The following is a 22075-nucleotide window of genomic DNA, read 5'->3' as shown; positions in this document are numbered from 1 at the left end:
ACTTACCCCTTCCAGTGGGCTTTTCAGAGGCCACAGAGGGGTCCCTAGAGCTGCCCCCTTCCCCCTCTGGCCTCCATTATGTGTTAAATCACCCAGTTCAGGCAGTCTTCAGCTCATTTTAGAGGCCCATTGCGCATGCGTGGCAGCCTCCAAAATGGCCACAACAGGGGTGAGGCCCGAAAAGGGCCAAAGACTGCCCAAACTGGGCAATTTAACTATTTAACACATCAGATAATATGTATCATGGAGGCAGGTGGGGGGAGCGAGAACCTCCGGGGACACCCCCCCACCGGTGGTTTGGTTCGGCTGGTTTGCACATCCCTACGTCCTAGTAGGTGTTACAAAACAAACCAGATCACAAATAATTGCCAGATCTTAACTATCTAATACCACCTGATTGAATTCATTGTCTCAAATAAATCTCCAATCATTTCTAACTGTGGCACAGCATTAGAATTACAGATTGCTTACCTGTATCTTTGATTCTTCTAGTGGTCATCTGTCCTTTTACACTGATGGGCTTTGCGCCTATGCAGAGACCTCGTTGAGCTCTAACAAGCTCTATCTCTTGCTTTTTGGCAGGAACCCTGCCCCCAGCCAATATGTGGCTGCGGCTTGCCTTGTCCCCTCAGTCACAGAGTCCACCTTCAGTAGACCCCAGCAGGGAGGATGGGAGGGCATGTAAAAGGACAGTTGACCACTAGAAGAACCAAAGTTACAGGTAAGCAACCTGTAGTTCTTCTACGTGATCTCTTGTCTTTTACACTGATGGGCGCATAACAAGCTAGCACCCAAGGAGGAGGGAAGAAGTTGATAGGCATTACTATGGACACAGATGGAAGTGAACAAGGTTCTTTTACTCAAACAATTAGAGCAATTAAGAGAAGATAGACTGCAGTACAGCTCAGCCAAATTTAGCATCATTACAAGATCTGACATCAACAGCATAGTGCCGCATAAAGGAATGTGGCGAAGCCCATGTAGCAGCCTGACAAATAGTCTCTAACGGAATTGAATGGTCAAAGGCAACTGAAGCCACCACAGACGTTGAGGAATGAGCTTTAATTACCCCTGGTAATTGTATTTTTGCCAATTCATAACAAAGCTCAATAACTGAAATAATTCATCTGGATAACGACTGTGAGGACACCTGCAGACCTTTATGAGGGCCCTCATAAGAAACAAATAGAGAAGAGGCCTTTCTAAACTGTGCTGACCTTTGAACATAGAAAGCTAGAGCCCTCCGGACATCTAAACAATGTAATGTGTGTTCCGCCGGGTAGGACGGATCCTTAAAGAACACAGGGAAGTTAATAGGTTGGGAATGAAGAAAACAACCTTAGGGAAAAATTGAACATCAGGCCTGAGCACTACCTTATCCTGGTGAAATTGAATATATGGCCAATCAGACCTGAGCACTCTGAGCTCACTCACTCTTCTGGCTGAAGTAATGGCCACCAAAAAGGCCACCTTCCATGTGAGCAGATGAGGCTTGATTAAAGCCATGGGTTCAAAGGGCGGGCACAAAAGGCTGGCCAACACCACTGCCAAATCTGCTCTGTGAACAGGAAGGGCTTCGTTGAAAGGAGCGGTAGTCTTCCCGAGCCCATTCATAAGAGTCCTCATGGTACCAATGTCCAGATCTGAACCTTTTGAACTCTGTGTGATAATGCAACGGAAGCCATCTATAAGCAGCTTCCTCTCAATGCCAATCACTGAAAAGGTGAACCGGGGTCAGCAGAATAGAGAGAGCTTGTTGCGGGATCTCGGTATTGATCCATGTGGGAACAATCATAACTGTCCCAGTCTCTCCCGTATCTACACTGCCAGGAACGATCCCCAGTGTCCCAATGATCTTCTCAATCATGAGAGAGGGCATGGCCAGAGCACGTAAGAGGAGGGGAGCGCCACCAAGGGAGCCAAGATGAGTGGTCACCAAACTACTCTGGAGAGGAAACTTCGTAGTCTAAAACACCATAATTAGGGTTATCCTTCTCCTTCAGGGGCATCGTCGTCCAGTTCAGCCACAACACAAGGCGAAGTCTTTCGCCAAGGTGAGACATTGTCCTTCGGTACCGACTGCCCAAGTAGGGTGGCATCGACAGACCCCTTAGCTGAGGAAGGAAGCTTAAGCTGCTGCTTCTTCTTCGGCTCATCTGAAGGCGCCACTAGAAGGGGCTTCTTCTTTGGATTTGGTGGCAGATGCTGACCCACCAGTAATGGAGGCCCTTGGGGAACCTTCTTTTTCTTCTTCTTCTTAAGCGGATCAGAAGAGACTGGAGGACATGCTGACATCGAAGACGATGGATTAGATGTGGGTACTGAGCTCAAAGGTACCATGTAACCACCAACTCAGCCACTTCCAATACCAGTATCGAGGGCAGTACCAGGGTTGCCTCAGACTGCAACGGTGCCGGAGGAGTAGATTCTGGCCGCTCTGTCGAAGCTGAAGAAGCCATTTTCAAAGCACGCTTCAACGACAAGTCCTCCGAAGAACAAAGGGCTAATTCTCAAAGGGCTGCATGCAGGCAAGAAGCCCTATTTTTTTTGAGCCTGTTTTGTAAGCCTCTGGCAGTGAGAGCAGGTCTCAACAATGTGGGATTTCCCCAAAGGAGACACTCGGTATGAGTATCGGGAGACGGGATCTTAGACCCACAGCGGGCATATTTTTAAAAGTTTGTTGTACCTGACATATAAAACGTAGGGCCCAAGGTCACCAGGCTCCGTCCCGTCCGGGAGCAAAGCCTCTGAAAGCGGGGGGAGAAGGGGGGGGAGGCCAAGAAAAAGACGCAACTATGTGAAAAATAAAGAAATAAATAAAAAGACGTGAAAGGGGAAGCAGGAGAAACAACAAATAGAAGAATATCACTTTCCTTTCTACTTGCTGCCAGCAATCCTATGTCTACTGAAGTGCGGATGACAAAGACTGAGGGGATGAGGAGATGCGCAGCCTCATATAATGGCTGGGGGCGGGGTTCCCACCAAAAAGCAGAAGATAGAGCTTGTTAGATCTCGATGAAGTCTCTGCGCAGGTGCAAAGCCCAACAGTGTAAAGAATAGTACTTTTATCTTATTAGGTACATTTGTTAATGGCTTGTGATCTAGAATTAAAAACATATTAAATCCCTAATACGTGTGGGGGGAGTATTATCATTAAATATAATAATAATAATAATAATAATAATAATAATAATAATAATAATAATAATAATAATAATAATTTGATTTCTATACCACCCTTCCAAAAATGGCTCAGGGTGGTTTACACAGAAAAATAATAAATGAATAAGATGGATCCCTATCCCCAAAGGGCTCACAAGCTAAAAGAAACACAAGATAGACACCAGCAACAGTCACTGGAGGTACTGTGCTGGGGGTGGATAGGGCCAGTTATTCTCTCTCTGCTAAATAGAGAGCATCACCACATTAAAAGGTGCTTCTTTGCCAAGTATATTGGCTCGGAGAGAAATTTTTAAAAACTCTACTGCAAGGGAAAACCAAAATTCAGATCCAAACCTCAGAGGAGCTTTCAGAGTCTTCCTGAGTATGTGAATTTCTCCTTCCACCCTGTGACCCCTGGTCAATGGTGGAGCGGGTTTGGTAAGCATGTTGCCGCTTGCGCTGGTTTCTTCGTAAGGAACGTCCGCTGCCGGGTTGATAATCATTCTTTCATAAGTGAAGAGAAAGAGAAATTGAGATTTGAGGAGAAGGTTGTTCACAACAAATATTTTGAGATTAACCAGACCAACGGAATCGCACAGCTAGCTATCTCAGACAAAGGATCTGTGTTCAAAACCTTGTTTGCAATGTTTTAAACATCCATTTCACTCAGTTAAGGGAATTGTTTCATTTTCCAATGGCTTTAGTACTGTACCATGCTAATAGAGCAAAGAGGCACCTTTTAAAAGTGATGATTACCTTTATTTTGTAGAGGGTGAGCAACTGGCCCTATCCATCCCCAGCACAGCATCCCTCCAGTGGCTGTTGCTGGTTTCTAACTTATGGGTTGTTGTTTTTTAGATTTTGAGCCCTTTGAGGACAGGGAGCCATCTTATTTATTTATATCTATCTAAACTACTTTGGGAACTTTTATTGAAAAGTGATATATATTAAGTGTATTTGTACTCATTGTAAACACTCCTTCCATCACCCCACTCAGGTGTTTTCAAACTTGGGTCCCCAGATGTTGTTGGACCACCACTGATGACATTCCACCTGTTGACATTTCAGGTGTTGTTGACCAACAACTCCCATCATCCCCGACTATTGGCCACTGTGGCTGGGGACACAGGGAGCTGTAGTCCAAATCCAGCTGGAGGGCGGCAGTTAAGTAGCCCTGGAATATACATGTCCTATCCAGATTGACAAACGAAAACTTTGAGAATGAGTGGCTAAGAAACTACTACTCCCCCAAATTTAATACTATTTATTTGTTTTTATTCTTGGAAAAGCTTCTATACAGCACACAAGGGCATTAAAATGCTGGCCATACAAGGGCATTTTTAAAATTTTTATTTACACATTTTATAGCCTCCTTCCTCTAAGGAGTCCAGAGCGCTGTGCTACATAGTTAAGTTTCTCCTCACAACAAGCCTGTGAAGTAGGTTAGGCTGAGAGAGAAGTGATTGGCCCAGAGTCACCCAGCAAGTCTCATGGCTGAATGGGAATCTGATAAGCTGTTCCAAATTAGATGCTCTCCAATTCCTGATGGTTTCCATCCAGGTCAGTTTATAAACTGCTCTGTGACTGTGGTCATATTATGTGCCAATAGTCCAGTGATATTCTAGTGGGGCTCTCTTTTGAATAGGTTTGGGCTTTTCCCAGTGCCTACCAAATCTGAATATTTCCTCCCCAAACACCACTGTTTTATCCATGCATTAAGATTTAACATCTCTGCCCATCTAACTGGTTCTCTACGTAGAGCAGGTCGCATTTCAGAAGATAGGTGGCATTTCTCACCCTTTGTAAAATGTGGGAAGGCTTCCTCTTCTTCTCCAGCATGTACAGATGAATTTCTAAATCACCTTTGGCAGCTCGGCATTCTTCTTGGACTCTAAGTAGGATGAAAATAAATCCTGATTATTGTCTAAGTTTTTAAATATGCCCTTCTCAAATTTTCACTATACTTGTTACCAGGTCTTTTATGCTAGGACATTTACTCATTTATCTTTATTAATGCTCCCTGATCTAGTATTCCACATGTGTTTTGATGTGCCTATAGAGCTCTGCATGTACTTTCATTTCAATGGAGGGATCAGCACAAAAGGGAGATATCCAGAGTACTAACATTGAACGGAATGGGGAAACTGTTCTAGGATAGAAAGCTTGGTGGGGTGCACAGACTGGAACTCTTCCACTCAGAACAGATTACACAGTAACAGTAACTAGGGTGCTTTTTCTTTATTTGTGCTTTAGCTTTGTACTTCAATAACAAATAATATTTAAACCACATCATTTCATGTCAAACACTATGAAAATTCAGATCTAAAAGCTCAGGAGAGGGTGGGGGGGGGATCTCAATTCAGGACTCTGCAACAATTGCAGTTGAGTAGCCCTGGCATATACATATACATGTCATATCCAGATTGACAAAGGAGAACACTGAGAACAAGTGGCTAAGAAACTACTATTCCCCAAAATGTAATACTATTTGTTTTTTTCTTGGAAAAATTTCTATACAGCTGTAGGAACTTGGGAAGGAGATCTGGCCTTGTGGTAGTAAGCACGAATTGCCCCCTTTGCTAAGCAGGGTCCATCCAGATTTGAATTTGGATGGGTGACGGCAAGCAAGCGCTGTCTGCTATCAGCAGATTTGACTCAAGTCAAATCCCTCACAAGAGCATCAGTGAGCAGAAAGCCAGTTCTGGTGGTTCATCAGGGAAACTGGGAGAGTAGCTTTCCCAGACAAAGACTTGGATGGGATACAGGCATGGGCCTGTAGGCATCTTGTTGCCCAATCTGGATGTTTTGTTGCACTGATTTTACATGTCATTGCAAACAGATTACAGCAATCACAAGCATAAAGAAACCCAAAGCCTCCTCTTAAGTGACCACCACAAACACCATCCCAGCTGACAACATCCCTTTACCTGCTAACCCCAGGATGCAGCTCATTCACCACCACTCTTCGGCTCCAAGCCATGAGATCTCTCTCAGTGGCCATCTGGCTTCTGGGAGCATTGTGATGCATTTGCCGGACACCTTCAATCTGACCACTCCTCCTCAGCCCAACATTTGGCGGGGAAGCTAGATCCAAACTTGGACTTCTGAAAACTACCCACAAAAAATCACAATTAATCAACTTTTGACACCATTGGGGGGGGCGGGGCGTGACAAAATAACTTATGGCTTTCTAAACTTTTCTGGAGGAAGGAAAGGAGAGAACTCTTACCACTAACAGACCGTAATCTGTTTTGCAGAGGATTTGGAGGAGCTTCACCTTCACTGAGCCTCCTCTGATCTTGCTCCCGCTGCAGTTCCCTGATCATTCCATCGAGGATGCTCTCTTCATGGTCATTGGTTTGCTGCCCAATCACTTGCTCCACCACCTCACCATCGCCTTTGCAAGATCAGAAATGTCAAGTGAGCCATTTGAGCTCTACCAACAATCCAAGCCCTACTGCAACCATTTCCAACAGTTGAGCTACGGGAGGACTGGAAGTATGGCAAGGTTCCGTTGGGCACCTTGATGCAAACAGGTAGGCCCCCAAAAACATCTTTCAACAGAACTATGCTTTTTCTTGTACAAGGAGCCCTATGTAACTCAAAAGATTGCTTCCTGCTTCTTAAACACTAACCATAGCACTAGTTCTAAGAATTGTGAGGAAGCCCTTCCCCTTGGTCTTGTTGATGGGCCCTGCCCGTAAACCAGTGGGAGGTACTTCCCATAAGTAAAGACTGCCCCACCTCGGAACCACTGTAGAACTATTTTTTTCTTGAACAAAGAGTCCTGTATAACTCAAAAGACTGCTTCCTGGATATTAAACACTAATCATCATATTCATTCTTGGAGACCAATCTCATTACTAAGGTTTTAATGGAAGCTTTCCCCCATCCCATCTCCTTGTATTAATCTATACCCTGCCATACATTAGCTGGGGTGTTTGTATTAAGAAAATCTAAATTAAATTCATTGTAGGTGAAGTCCCATCACTCCCCTCACGCCACAATTCACTTCGGCACCACTATAGACAATGTACCATTTGCCACATATCCCAGCTGAGGAATGAGTTGCTCATCTTTACAGTTTTCCCGTCCTGGGACCAACCGTTGGTATCTTGTGGGGTGAGGATTTCCATCCACATCTACCAAGAATGGGGGAGGCATGAGATGTGGGGCTTGCTGAGTTTGTTCATCTAGCACATAGTTATTAGCATCACGGATCAGAGGGCGATAATCTGTGTGGAAGAACATCTGATCTGGAATCTACATGAGACACAAACTTACAAATCAGTACAAGAATATGGACTTCTTAAAAAAATCTGTTCACAAAACTCACACTACAGAGCAATGTTAGCCTTGCTTTTCCAGGGAAAGGGCACAGAATTATTTATCAAACAGAAAAGTTTCACCCATTGGAATATTCCAAATGGTTTCCATCTCACTGGAGAACTAGCAGGACAGCTGGAGAGGAGGGGAGCTGATCTTGTGGTAACAAGTATGAATTGTTCCCCTTGCTGAGGAGAGTCTGCCCTGGTTTGCATTTGGATGGGTGACATGTGAGCATTGTAAGATATTCCCATTAGGGGATGAGGCATGCTTGTATGCAGAAGGTCCCAGGTTCACTCCCTGGCATCTCCAGGCAGAACCGGGAAAGATTCCTGCTTGCAATCTTGAAAAGTAAGTGTAAACAATACTGAGCTAGATGGACCAATGGTCTGACCTGGTCTATGTCAAACCCCCCCCCCCCACTAGGCTTAAGCAAGCCCCATAGCAGAACAGAATTCCATCTGTTATATTATATTATTTTTTTATTTAACATTTTTATACCGCCCAAAACTTATGTCTCTCAGCAGTTTACAACAAAAACTGCCCATTTTTAATGCGGCTTTCATTTTTGAACAGCAAGGCTGATCTGCCAACCCACCTTTTCGTAATATTTATTGCATCCAAACCCAAAGAGCAAGAGGTGTCCATGTGAGTCTGTGCAGGCAAAATGCTGTCCGTCCGGGGAGAATTTACAATCAAAGACTGCACCGTGGCCTTGACCCTCAATCTGTAATACATACACACAGAGAGAGACACACAGACACACACACACTGTATCAACTTCAAATTGCTTAGTTTTCTGGATACACAAGTTATTATTTATCCTGTTCTGTTGTTTTCTGAAATTATGTTACTATGTTGGGTCTGCAAATGTAACTTTTCATCTATCTATCTATCCACCCATCCATCCAGCCAGCCTGATATGTACATTTCTAGGCTGTGTACAAAATTTAACACACAATCTAAGAGTAAAAGCAGATTCAAATTCCACAACACACAATAAAAACAATTTCAAAAAGATAAAAATTAATTCCAATTAAAAGTCTACAAAACAGCTGTGCTGGTGCAGAGTTAATATGGATGTTGGCCAACATTTCCCAACTCTTATGTTATCCTTACAAAGGCACTGTTAATGTAGAGAAAGAGGGTCTTCCTGAAAATAAAGAGAGAAGGAGATACTCTTATTTCAATAGGGAGCATATTCCAAAGCCCCGGGATAGCCACAGAGCAAGCCCAGCCCCGGAGTCGCCACCAAATGAGCCGGCGGCAACTGTAACTGAACCTCTCCAGAAGACTGTAATAGGCAGTAGGCAGCACCCTCTTAAATACCCTGGGCCCAAGCTGTTTGTGCAAATTGTGTGTGTGCAAACCAAGTCAATTGCAGCAAGTTTACTGTGAAATCAATTAAAATCAGTTGCCTATGCTCCCTAGTAAGCCTATGGCTAGTTTGAATTTATTTCATTTCATTTTTATTCTCTAAGGAAGTCAGGGCGGTTTACATAGTGGCTGACATCCAGACTAACCCTGTGCTGATGTACCAGGGTTTAAATTTATTTATCATTAAATTTCTATATCACCTTTCATTAAAACAATCTCAAGGCAGTTTTCCATAGCGTGAGGTGGGAAGGGTGGTTTTTCAAGACCCTCCTTCCCTCTGCGGCACCTGTGCCTCCTGAAATCATGCCCCTAAGTTGGGAACCCCACCCCCCACCCCACCCCATGCCTGAGACACAGGTTCAGATGACACTGGCAGCTGCAGAAGGAAGGGGGAGGAAATCATCTCAAATCCCCGCTTTCTGCATCACAACAGAAAACCCCTGTGTGCTGGTGCAGAATTAATATGGGTGTTGGCCAACATTTCCCAACTCTTATTTTATCCTTATAACAAGAGAAAGAGTAACTGATTCTAGGTTACTCATGTGAGCTTCACAGCCTAGCAAAGATCTGAACCTATGTCCCTCTGGTTTCAGTCTACCCACTATTCCACACTGGCTCATTACATCATGTTGTTTTTACCTGAATTCACCCCAATCCATGCCTCTCTAGTGCTTAATTTATTCAGACTCTTCCAGTACAATTATATAAGGCAGTCTCTCAAGTACTCAGTTGTGTTCATACAACAATCTGCCTACTCAGTCATCACCACTGCTTCTACCAGAAGGCATATTTGGTGTGAGAAAACAATGTAAGATTTCCTTACAATTAATTATCTCATAGATCTTCCCCAGAGCTTATGACTGCCTCCGAGTTTGCTTAAGAAGAGACTTACCATGTTGAAGTAATTGCGGATTTTTGTTCCTTTCTCAAGGTCCCAAATGAAAATGTTCCCATCGTGGCCTGCAGAGAGCATGATCCTTTGGTCAAATGGGTGAGCTTCCAGAACAAACACTTCATCGTCATGACCCTACAATCAAAGCAGAGGAAGCAGAAATTTTAGAAGCAGCATTGGGCATAGGAAGTTCCCAGCTGCAGTTCACCTAGGTACACAGGAAGCTGCCTTATGCCGAGTCAACCCACTGGTCCATCTAGCTCAGTACTGTCTACACTGACTAACAGCCGCACTTCAAGGTTTCAGGCAGGTTTAGGGTTAGGGTTAGGCATGCCGGGCCGCGGTAGTGCGAGTCTCACATCCTGAAGGCGGGAGACTCGACGCGGCCCCTTCAACAATCGGGATGGGCGGCTCAAGGACGGCCATCACCGACGCGGGAAAATTAAGCCCTTCCAGGGGGGACTCCATGGCCCATAGATGAGAGATGGCCAATTACGGACCATCAACTCACTGCTGGCAAATTTTTCAGGCAGTTTTCGGGAGGTCAGAAAAGCGGCCTTGCTATACAGAGCTTGCAGCAGCCTGCGCCAATGGGGCCTACAAACGGCCCCGAAGCCTCCCAGGCCGAAAACATTCAATCTTTTCCCCTTGTTGGAGAAATTGCTCTGAACCTCTCTGCCTGGCTCCAAGCAATGGAGAGGAAAGAGGAGATGGGGGGGAGAGAAGTGGGGGTGGGGAGAGAAACAGATGAAAGAAGGGTGGTTTTCTTTCTTTTCTGGTAATAGCAAGTAATAAGGATCAGGGACAGAAAAAAGGATTTGGAGAATGGAATACTGTAGTTAGGAAGTCCATTAGAGAAGTAATATCAGCAGAAAATAGAGCTAGAAAAACGCTGCCATGGAGCTTGCTGAGGACAGAAAGAACTGGGTGGGGTTATCCCCCTCAGGCTCTAGTGGGTGTGGCTTAGTTTTTTAACTATTTACTTTCTGTCCTGCCTGGAGCTCTTGAGAGAGGATAACCCATGAGATGTCCCTGGCCTCAGCAACCAAGAAGGAGTGTACGTGTGTGTGTGTGTGTGTGTGTTGTATCTATAGTGGCACATAATAATGCACATGTGCGTACACTGCCTTGATGCTGCCCACCCAGAAGAAAAACCCTGTCTGCTCACTGATTAGCCATTCACTGCAAGCTTGATCAGAATTTCAAAATGATGCCCAACTCAGTGCTAAACACCATGTTCAGGAGTATGCAACACACAGAGTGCTGTGTTCCTCTTAAAGCCGCTGACTTAAGTTCTACTTACAGATAAGCTGTGAATAAGCTGCCCTGTAGAAGGGTTCCACACTTTCAAAAGGAAGTTGTTGACTGCGGTGATAACAGTGGTATCATATCTGTCCCAAGCTACCATGGTCACCTTCAGTTTGGACACCTTATCCTCTCCAGACATGAGGCTGTTCCTGAGGAAGTGTGTAAAAATTCAGCTTAGGTCTTCTGATACATACATGGTGGTAGTGTCCACATGTCAGTAATCTATCACAGGTCTCTGGATTTCATGACAATTTCATCTAAGAAGTTGTCATTCTACTAGGAAGTACTTAAAAACATGCTAAGCAAAACTTACATAGTCTTCAAAACTATTGAAATGTTTTAGAAAGTGCCCCCCCCCCCGCGTGCTTCTTTCATTAATAATCCATCAGCACCTTTGGGAATTCAACCCCCCACCCCTTTGGTCCTGAAGTTAAACAATGCAATTCGACAACAGTGAATTTTTATTTATTTATTTTTATTACATTTATAAACTGCCCAATCCAAAGGCTCTGTTTAATTCTTGCAAATTAAGTTTGCAAAGTAGGTCAGTGTGGTTCTCTACAAGAATTTTGAGCTCTACTGTATGTACTCAGCTGTAGCTCCACAAATGCCCAACAGCAAACTCTAAGCACCATACACAACATGATGATGTGAGACCACCAGAAGGGTGGGGCTTAATGCTGTTAGAGCTCCAGCTCACCCATCTTGGCTCGGAGGCTTCTGGCATTGGTATACAGACACCTATATGCCGGGTCCCTCACCTGGTGTTGGTGTGCTATCCCCTTACCATCATTTGACCTATTTGGCAAGCTGTCCTGTGTTTCCTTCTGCTCAACTCCTGACTGTGCTCTGTCCTCTTCTGGTTTATCCGAAATATGTTCACCCTCACACCTTAGGGGATTTTGCCGGCCAAAGCAGATGCCACCCTGTTCCCGCCAGCAATCTCACAGGTGTCATTTTAAAAGCTGCTCTGCAGCCTTCTTGACTTTTAGCGTCAGCAGTCTGTTTCCATTTTGGTTCAAGTGGAGCCTGTCCCTTTTGTACAGGCTTCACTTTCCCCAAAATGTATCCCAGTGCCCAATGAATCTAAACCCCTCCTCCCGGCACCACTGTCTCATCCACACATTGAGACCCCTCAGCAACACATGTCTCATTGTCCCTGCACGTGGAAGAGGTAGCACTTCAGAGAACGCTACCCTGGGGGTCCTGGACTTCAGTATGCTACCTAGCAGCCTAAATTTGGCTTCCAGGACGTCCTGACTACATTCCCAACATCATTGGTGCCAACGTGCACCACAACAGTTGACTCCTCCCCAGCACTGCCTAACAGCCTATCTAGACGCAGCATGACATCCGCAACATAGGGGCACCTCAATGGCATAGTTTATGATGTCATCCACTCCAATTCAAGATGGCGGATGAATGTTCATTTGAGGCATAAGTGGGCTAACTTGTGAATTGCCTAACCAATTTGGACCAAGTTTAATCCAGCTGTAGGGACAGTGAAAGGAAAGATTAGTAATAGTAGTAGTAGTAGTAGTAGTAGTAATTATTATTTTGCATTTATATCCCGCTCTTCCTCCAAGGAGCCCAGAGCGGTGTACTACATACTTAAGTTTCTCCTCACAACAACCCTGTGAAGTAGGCTAGGCTGAGAGAGAAGTGACTGGCCCAGAGTCACCCAGCAAGTCTCATGGCTGAATGGGGATTTGAACTCGGGTCTCCCCGATCCTAGTCCAGCACACTAGCCACTACATCACGCTTGCTCTTACTAGTTCTTACTAGAACAACTTGTTCCAGAAACCCTGAATGCACACAGAAACCACAATAGCCAAGCCATTTCAGGGTTTGGAAGTGAGAGCTGCTGGAACAGATGAGAACATATTGGGCACACATGCGCCTGTGAACTACAACCACAGAGGTTAAGAGTATTCCCCAGCTAATTGAGCAAAGAGACACCTTTTAAAGTGATAATTATCTTATATTTAGCAGAGGGAGAACAACTGGCCTTATCCAAGCCCAGCACAGCATCCCTCCAACAGATGTTGCTGGTGTCCCCTTTATGTTCCTTTTTAGATTTTAAGTCCTTTTGGGACAGGGAATCATCTTATTTACTTATGTAACTATTTAAGAACTTCCGTTGAAAAGCTGTAGATAAATGTTTGCAGTAGGATTGGTTTTTTAAAAATCTATTCTACTTCTGTCTCCAGAAGATGTTAAAATTACAATTTTTCTTTTACCCAGTCATCTTGGTAGCCATATCCAGCACAATGTTCTTCCATTCTTGTTGCTGGTATTGCCATATTCTGGCGGTTCCGTCTCTGCTTCCACTGACAAACCTTAACCTGTAGGCAGAGGGGGGAAATATAAATATAAATATAAATGTGTGTAGAGCTCTGAAGCCTTTCTGCCCAGCCAAGCATTCTCCCACTACCCAATTCGGCCTTAGGGAAGAATTCTTTGACAGCAGCCAGGTCTGCAGTTTCTCCACTCTTGCACAACCATCACTCAGTTTTGTACTTTAAGCAGAAATCATGACAGAAGAGAGGTATATAAATGGAGCAAATAAAGATTAAACACATAAATTTAGCAACCTAATAGAAGTGTAGAGGATTATAATTAATTATTTTGTTGCTAATGCTGCTAAACAGTTGTGTTGCCTCAGACAGGGAGAGGAGACCTGGTCTTGTGGCAGCAAGCATGACTTGTCCCCTTAGCTAAGCAGGGTCTGCTCTGGTTGCAAAGGCTGAGTGGGAGACCACATGTGAGCACTGTGAGATATTCCCCTCAGGGGATGGAGCCGCTCTGGGCAGAAGGTTTCAAGTTCCCTCCCTGGCAGCATCTCCAAGATAGGACTGAGAGAGATTCCTGCCTGCAACCTTGGAGAAGCTGCTGCCAATCTGTGTAGACAATATTGATTTTATTTAACCATTGGTTAGATAGACCAATGGTCTGACTCAGTATACGACAGCTTCCTATGTTCCTAAATCACTTTTAAAAGATAAATGCCTGTAATAACTGCCAGGACTTTGTTAATCGTGGGTCTAGTAGTCACATTTTTTCGTATCCGCGGTCAGGTAATTAGCACCTGACCTCAGTATATGCGTGGGGGGCAGGGGAATAGAGGGGAAAAGGTTAAAGCAGCGTATCCACGGGTGGCTGGAAATTACCTTGGAGGTAATTTCTGGTCACTATTTTGACTGCCAGAGAGATCGGGAGCCATTTTATGTCTCAAAAACAAGGCAAAACCCACAATTTTGGGGTTATTTTTGGCACTGTAGATGAAAGTAAGGCACAGTAGGGCATTTGAGGGGCCACTGAGGAGGGAGAGGGGGCAAAACCCACCATTTTGGGACAATTTTCAGCCGATTTTCTGTGTCCAGGAACCTAACCTGATTCCCATTGTCCTAATGCCACATTCTTCATGGATTTGCTATCCATGCCCCATCCCCATGAATGGGGTTCTCCTGTATTTCAAGAGAGTTATGTATTATCCTGAAATGGAAGAGGACCAGAACAGATGCTTACCTGTCTCCATTGTTGCAGAACTGGACAGCAACTACTTTGTCCTTTAAATTAAAAAGAAGAAGAAGAAGACTACTTTAGTCTAATGTGCAATGCCATCAGTTGTCCCTCTAATTTTTTCACATCTGTACGGAATGAGTTTTGTTCTGGGCAGAAGTAGCAAGGCAGTGTGCATTCAGAATGGGGCTTTCCTGATTCAACCTGAGTGGGATCTAAAATGAACTGAGCGGACATCCAAAAACTTGTGAGCACGTGCAAGCCTTAGAGGGAACAGTGAATGCTATCCCCTCTTAAAATATTCCAATCCTTGTAGGAGCAAATTTCCGGAGCTACAAGACAATACCGTCATCATGACTGTAGTGTCTTGCATGTGGATCATCAGAGCGTAAACAACGTGTAATGGAGACAATGCACAGTCTTAGACTAGTGTCAGTTAAACAGGTAGAACTACTCTGATCAGCTGCCCCAGAAGGTTATATGTCTCATACACCTGTGGTTCCCATAGGCACAACAGTCCCAGATGCTGTATTTCCTTATAATTCTGCAAAGTTCAAATTCAAAGCCATCAATATGAGCTGTTTTAAGGCTGCTCTTTCCTGATCACTATATGAAATCATTAGTGTGATAAATTTAGAAACATAGTAAGTCATTTTATACTGAGTCAGACTCTTAGTCCATCTTGCTCAGTATTTTCTGCACTGACTGGCAGAGCATCTCTAGGGCTTCAGGCAGGAATATTTCACAGTCCTACCTGGACATGCTGCCAGGGACGGAACCGAGGACCTTCTGTATGCAAAGCAAATGCTTCACCACTAAGCAATGGCCCCATACCCTAAGTGGAATATCAGTGCTCACATATAGTCAACCACCCAAATTCAAACCAATATGAACCCTGTTTAGCAAAGGGGACAATTCATGTTCGCTATTGCAAGAGCAGCTCAGTCAGTAGACAATACTTAGCTAGATGAACCAACAGTTGGTATAAGGCAGTTTCCTATGTTCCTGTGACATTAACATCATGCCCCACGGCCATGGCATTAGTAGTAGGGATAGGCGAACTGATTCAGGTACAAATCAATTTGTACCTGAATCTAGTTGATTCGGGCGTTTGGAGACAGAACAAATTGCCCCTGTGGTCCATTGGCTAGATTCGGGTCCAAATTGAATTGCGCCAGATTCAATTCAAAGGGATTAGAGATTCAGATTCCTCCTATTAATTCCCCCAGATCCCCAGCTTTCATTAAAAAAAAAAAAAAAAAGCTAAGCTCTAGCCCTTGTAGAATTAGGGAGCAAAATGTGTGGTCACTAGTGTTTGGATTCTTTGGTGTATAATAACTTTTCCTCAATGAATCCCTATGAGGATTCATTACACACCTTCATTTCTTCTATTCATTTTGACTGTCTTTGAACAGTGCCAATTGTCAACTACCATGAGCCAACTACATCCCTCTCCCACCGACAAGGCAGTGGGGTACTACTCAGTTTATGTTCTAGGATCTTTTTTTTCGAGTGTTTAGACTCTTTGGTGTCTAATAACCTTTCCTCATAATGAATCCCTATGAGGATTCATTACACACCAAAGGGTCTAAACACATCAAAAATCCCTAAAATATAAACTGAGTACCTAGTGACTTGCAGGTTGGGGGATAGTTGGCACATGGGATGCCACTAGTTCTCCACCCCCACCCGCACAGCAGTGGGATCAAAATGAACAGAAGAAATGAAGGTGTACAATGAAGACACCAAAGAATCTAAACACCTCAAAAATCCCTATAAACATAAACTGAGTACTTTGACAGTTCGCATTGTCCAATGACAGTCAAAATGAATAGAAGAAATGAAGGTGTGCAATGAATCCTCATAGGGATTCATTATGAGGAAAAGTTATTATACACCAAAGAATCCAAACACTTGAAAAATTGTGATCGCATATTTTCCTACATAACTCTACTTCTACAAGGACTAGAGCTTAGATTTTTTTTAAAAAAAAAATTAGAGCTGGGGATCCATGTTAGGATAGGGCAACTTCAAATCCCCATTATTTCCTGAGGTGGGAATATACAAAATCAGTAAAAACTTTTAAAAAATCATTAAAAATCAACCAAGTGCCCCACTGCCTTGAAATTTGGGTGGTATGTGACACACATGGGGACCTACCCAACATCCAAATTTGGTGCCCCTAGGACTTTTAAAAGTGGTCCAAATTGAGCCAAACCGACTCTGGTGTGATATAGTGGACAGATTCAGACACAAAACAAATCAGGTGGATTCTATTCGGGCACAAATCAAATAAATAAAATCGATTTGTGCACATACCTAATTAGTAGTCATGCTGCTTTTGTCAAAACCCAAACTTGCATTTGCAGAAATGCATTCTATATAACAAAAGACTTTTAATACAAATTGAAATGCATGGCTACGCACCATATTTCTGCCAGAATAAACCCCACCATATAGTGGAATATTTAAATCTAGCATTCTTACTTTTTCTAGGTGAACTAGCATGAAAACTTTATATGCAATAAAAGAACTAATTAGCCTCTGAATCAGTTTGTTCTTACAGGCATTGGACTCTGGTGTAGATACTACACTCAGTCGTCACCAACCTATATCCAAAAAGCCTTACAATTTATATACAACAAAAGTTTCCAAAGTGGATATAATAAGTAAATAAGATGGATCCCTGCCCCCAAAGGGCGCACAGTCTAAAACACCAGAGAGACACCAGGAAGAGTCACTGGAGGGGTTCTGTGCTGAGGGTGGATAGGGCCAGTTGCTCTCCCCCTGCTTAATAAAGAGAATCACCACATTAAAAAGGTGCCTCTTTGACCAGTTAGCAGGGCAAGAGCTTCAAGAGCTTCCCTGTTTGCTTGGATGGAGAAACAAGCTTCTTGCATGGGCAGGCTCTTCCTCCACTGAAAAAAATGGAGATGGTCGCATATGCAAGAGCTCTGATTGACTTGAACTTGTACAACAAACAAAAGCTATGCTCTTAAGCAAAATTCTAAAAAGACTGAGTTCTTCTTTTGTTCTTACCATATGTGACTCTAATTCAGCAATCTTCTCTGGAGATTCAGAACCCAAATAATATATTCTTATCACATGGTCAGTGCTTCCGGTTGCAATAAACATGCCACCTACAGAAAGGGAAGAGGGGAGAGGCAAGCCATCTTTAAACTTAATTCACTAAGCATTATATTATTCCAATAAAATAAACATTTCAGAGGACTGAAATGGCAAATAGGTTGTGTGCATTTTCTTCAGGAAGAGTTACAAATTCTGAGCGCTTTTCTTTTTCAGTATGGACCTTCGATATTTAAAAAAAAGCAGAGATCTCTCTAATCACAGCTATTCTCAAACAAACCATCTAAGCTGCATATATTCCTTCCAATGGATCACCCTTTTTAATTTTCTCTTTAAAAACAAAATCAAAACTCCAAAATACTTGGGACACGAAAACTTGTGAAACCAAAAACACTAAGATTCCACTGGCAGCCCCTGGCTTGCCTCCCCACCACCACCACCACGCCATTGTGCGGGCTCTCTCTGCCCCCCTCGTACCGCCCCCCTGCCACCACTGTGCAGGCCCATGTGCTCTCTCTCTCTCTCTCTCTCTCTCTCCCTCCCTCCCCCACACTTCCTTATCCCCCCGCCCGGCTTTCCTTCCTTCCTTCTTTCTCTCGCTTCTCTCCCTCACCCCACTGCTGGTGCTGCCTGCAGCAGCCACCACCATACTCATGCGTGCTCTTGCTCGCCTCCTCCTCCTGCCCCCCCCCCCTGGCTCCTTTCTGCCATTTAGGCCAGAGCCACTCCCTGCCTTCCGTGGAACAAGCGCTCTCAGCGGCTGTGGCAGTGTGGCCCCTGTCATAAAAATAGTGACGATCACTGCACTAAAAGAAAAAGGGGAAGAATGGACTTGAAAACCCCCCAAATTCGGCACAGAACTTAAGCTTATGTTGAAGATCCGTTAAAGTGGCATTACAAACTGCAAATGCTTTGCCACATTGATTTGACAAAGAAAACGAGAGCAAGGAGGTATTTACCAATAAAGCTGTCTAATGTTTCAAAATATTCAACATGGAGTTCCTAATAAGAGAGTCTTTAAGCTAAGAAAGCTGCTAGAAAAACCAACTGCTGCCTGGACTGAATATAGATTTGATGACATGGCATTGCAAAAAGTTAATATTTGTCTATTTTGCCCAAGACTGAAATTTCCATCTATCAACTTTTCTAAAAGAAATCAAGTAAGCTAGTTTTCTAGTTCCCAATAACTTACTATTTTGATAAATTAATTTTGGTTCTGATTAGAGATGTTCAAGGAATCTGAATTCTTCCAGAAAATTCAGTTGTTTGTTCTTTTTTCAGAATTACAGTTCACTCATGAAAAAAAAAAGAAGAGGGAAAAAGAAGACCTATATTTCTTACATAAGAAATGTGTACAGCTCTTAAGTTCTTTGTGTCCCATGGAAAACATGTACATACCAGAGCTGAAAGATGAACAAGATATCTGAACCCCAGGCCTTGATCTTTCAGCAAATTTAACTGGTCGATCCCTGAAATGTAAACATGTAGCATTTTAATTACTTTATCTTAAGTGGTACAAAGGTGATCCTGCTAAAGAAACAGTTCATATTTGTAGTACAGGTTGTTGCTGAAACCTGCAAACCGCTCACAAAATAGGTTTCATATTATCAACATGCTGGAAAAGGAACTCCTTCATAACGTTAACATTCACGGGCAGAAAAAAACAAACAAACCCAACTTGATGAGCCATCAGTTAGCAGAATGACAAAAACAACCCCGTGTGAAATCAAACTGTCTGCAAGTACGTGCAATAACCAGGGGTGCCATTAGGGAGGGAGCTGGGAGCCCAGGTTCATATGCCCACTCTCCTAGAGGGCCCCATGATGTTACCCAAGGGAAAAGAGGGCCCCTTTTATATTTCCAGAATGTCTTTGTCTAGAGTTCTGAAGATTCGCAAAGATGAAGGACATGTTATCAGGACTCTGTGTATTGATTTTGAAGCAGATTGGGTTTTTTTCTTTTAATGATTTTTTGAATCTAAACAAGTTCAAAAAAGTCTTATAAATGGCTTGTTTAAAGGCAGAAAATTACAAGAACTTCTGGAACTGAAGCAAACCCTTGGACCATCATTCCACCCCCCCATGTGGAGGAATCTGCCCATTGCCTTCATAAACAATTTGTACTAGTAAGAACTAATCTGCCTACTTTCCTTTCACTATCTCTACAACTGGACTAAATCTCGTTCGAGGTCCACAAGTTAGCCCACTTGCGCCTCAAACGTTCATGCGTCCACCAGCTTGAATTGGGGTGAATGGCATCATCACAAACTATGCCATTGGGGCATCCCTATGTGTCCCTACAGCTATAGCAAATTTGGTTCAAATCAGGCAATTCACGTTAGCCCATTTGCACCTCAAAAGTTTATGCATCCGCCATCTTGAATTGGGGTGGATGACATCACAAACGACGCCGTTGAGGTATCCCTATGTGACCCTACAACTGTACCCAATTTGGTTCAGACGCAGACGCACACGGACACTTACGCACACGGAATGCCGGGTGATCTCACAGGCCTACTGGGAAGTAGGTTAAAAAAGCGCTTTAGGCTCAGGTTAATGTCTGAAAAAGCCTGGCTGGAAAGAATGTTGGATTGTCTATAGGTTCAGGTAAGCTCATAGGAGTAGGTTGACCAGTATATTTAAACAATATGACTTTAGTTTTCTCCCATAGAAGACTGGTTGTTAGTACAATCTGTTCAGACTGGAGCCAGCGTGGTGTAGTGATTAGAGTGCTGGACTAGGACCGGGGAGACCCGAGTTCAAATCCCCATTCAGCCCTAAAACTACTAGCTGGGTGACTCTGGGCCAGTCACTTCTCTCTAAGCCTAACCTACTTCACAGGGTTGTTGTGAAAGAGAAACTCAAGTATGTAGTACACCGCTCTGGGCTCCTTGGAGGAAGAGCGGGATATAAATGTAATAATAATAATAAGAAGAAGAAGAAGAAGAAGAAGAAGAAGAAGACTCTAATGGGCTATTATTATGGTTGCAGTCAGGATCATGCATGAAGTCTGAGCCACAGTAGCTAGTGCTTTCAATTCCTTCAGTTTTGCAGGATGAGTCAAACCAAAATTTAAACCAGTCCAAATCCATTTGAACAAGACTGAATCAGTGTATATATCAGTATATATAGATATTTACCAGTGGGCCCATATTTAGACTGTTTGATCCTGGTGAAATCAAACACAGCCTTTTAGCTATGATGCCATCCTAGTCTGGCATGCACTAGTGTAGGGGTTCTCAAACAGGTTCCCAGATGTTGTTGGACTACAACTCCCATCATCTTCAACCACAATGGCTGAGGATGATGGGAGTTTAGTCCAGCAAATCTGGGGACCCATGTTTGAGAGCCTCTGCACTAGAGGCATGTGAAGTGAAAAAATGGGTTCCCTTCAGACCTCAGCAGAGGGAAGCAGTGAATTTGATCCAACAACCTCTTAGACATATTTGAGGAGACTCTCTGCAGCCAAGCTACACCCACAGGTGCTCCTATGATCTCCAGCTCTACAGGAGCCTTTTCACATGTGGCTTCAAGCTCATGGTGTGGGTGCAGGGTATCTGATGAGTGAACCCACTTCACGTAAGAATCACTGCATTTCAATTCGGGGAATTAATGGGGCGGCTCACAAAGGTATCGGCTCCTCTCCATTTGCAGAAAGTGTTTCTTTTGTATACATCCACACTTTTTGCTCCTTCTGGCCAATGATTTCCTAGAAGAGGCGGGACACCATGCCTCCCTTTTTTCCAATGGCACCTGTGTGGTGTGCTTTACAGTAGTTTCTTCTAAAATCTTTTTTTAAACCAGTGTCCTTTAGATGTTCCGGGGAAAATAAATTTTAAAAGCCTCAGTTTAACGCCACAAGTGTCATGACAAAAACCTTCAGCAAGCAGACTAATCTTGTACAAAAAAAGTTAACTTGAGCATACACAGAGGTTTTGCAAGTACCGTCATCCCTCGCCAACCACGGCTTCCCCAGTCACGGTTTTGAGTATCTGTGACTGGGAAATTGTGATCGGTCTCGCGAACTGCAACCCAAGTATTCAGGGTTTCGTGAGATCTTTTCATGATTTGGGTCCCCCCCCCCTCGCAATTTTGGCGGGTTCAGAGGTTCAATCCGTTCATTCCTCTTGCTGACCCTGCCAACTCCTCTCACAATTTAAGTGACTTAGAGTGGTTTGGGGAGGTTCAAAACAGAGGTGCACCTAGGTAATTTTGGAGCCTGGACCTAAAGGCCTTTGGAGGGGCTAAAGAGGACTAAAGAGGATTTGGCGGGGGCAGGGGCTGTGAAGGCCCTGGACTTCAGCCCAGATGGCATCACAAACTACGCCATTGAGGTATCCCTATGTATCCCTACAACTGTACCTAATTTGGTTCATATTGGTCCAGGCACTGTGAAGTTTAT

General features: G+C 43.8%; 1 protein-coding gene across 1 annotated transcript in view; it reads right to left on the bottom strand.

Moving 5' to 3' along the window:
- The window catches only part of BRWD3 (bromodomain and WD repeat domain containing 3), a 100538-nt gene that overhangs the window by 54151 nt on the left and 24312 nt on the right, over positions 1-22075 (bottom strand). Inside the window, exons 10-21 of the mRNA XM_053274390.1 lie at positions 19073-19143; positions 17627-17727; positions 14594-14634; positions 13306-13410; positions 11061-11214; positions 9758-9892; positions 8087-8215; positions 7200-7425; positions 6392-6559; positions 6090-6273; positions 4960-5053; positions 3517-3666 (exon numbers count right to left, since the gene is read on the bottom strand). Of these exons, the coding sequence (XP_053130365.1) occupies positions 3517-3666; positions 4960-5053; positions 6090-6273; positions 6392-6559; positions 7200-7425; positions 8087-8215; positions 9758-9892; positions 11061-11214; positions 13306-13410; positions 14594-14634; positions 17627-17727; positions 19073-19143 (1558 nt within the window). The remainder of the gene's footprint in view (positions 1-3516; positions 3667-4959; positions 5054-6089; positions 6274-6391; positions 6560-7199; positions 7426-8086; positions 8216-9757; positions 9893-11060; positions 11215-13305; positions 13411-14593; positions 14635-17626; positions 17728-19072; positions 19144-22075) is intronic.

Source organism: Hemicordylus capensis, chromosome 11 (genome assembly GCF_027244095.1).
Source record: "Hemicordylus capensis ecotype Gifberg chromosome 11, rHemCap1.1.pri, whole genome shotgun sequence".
NCBI lineage: Eukaryota > Metazoa > Chordata > Lepidosauria > Squamata > Cordylidae > Hemicordylus > Hemicordylus capensis.
This window is presented reverse-complemented; position numbering and strand designations above follow the sequence as displayed.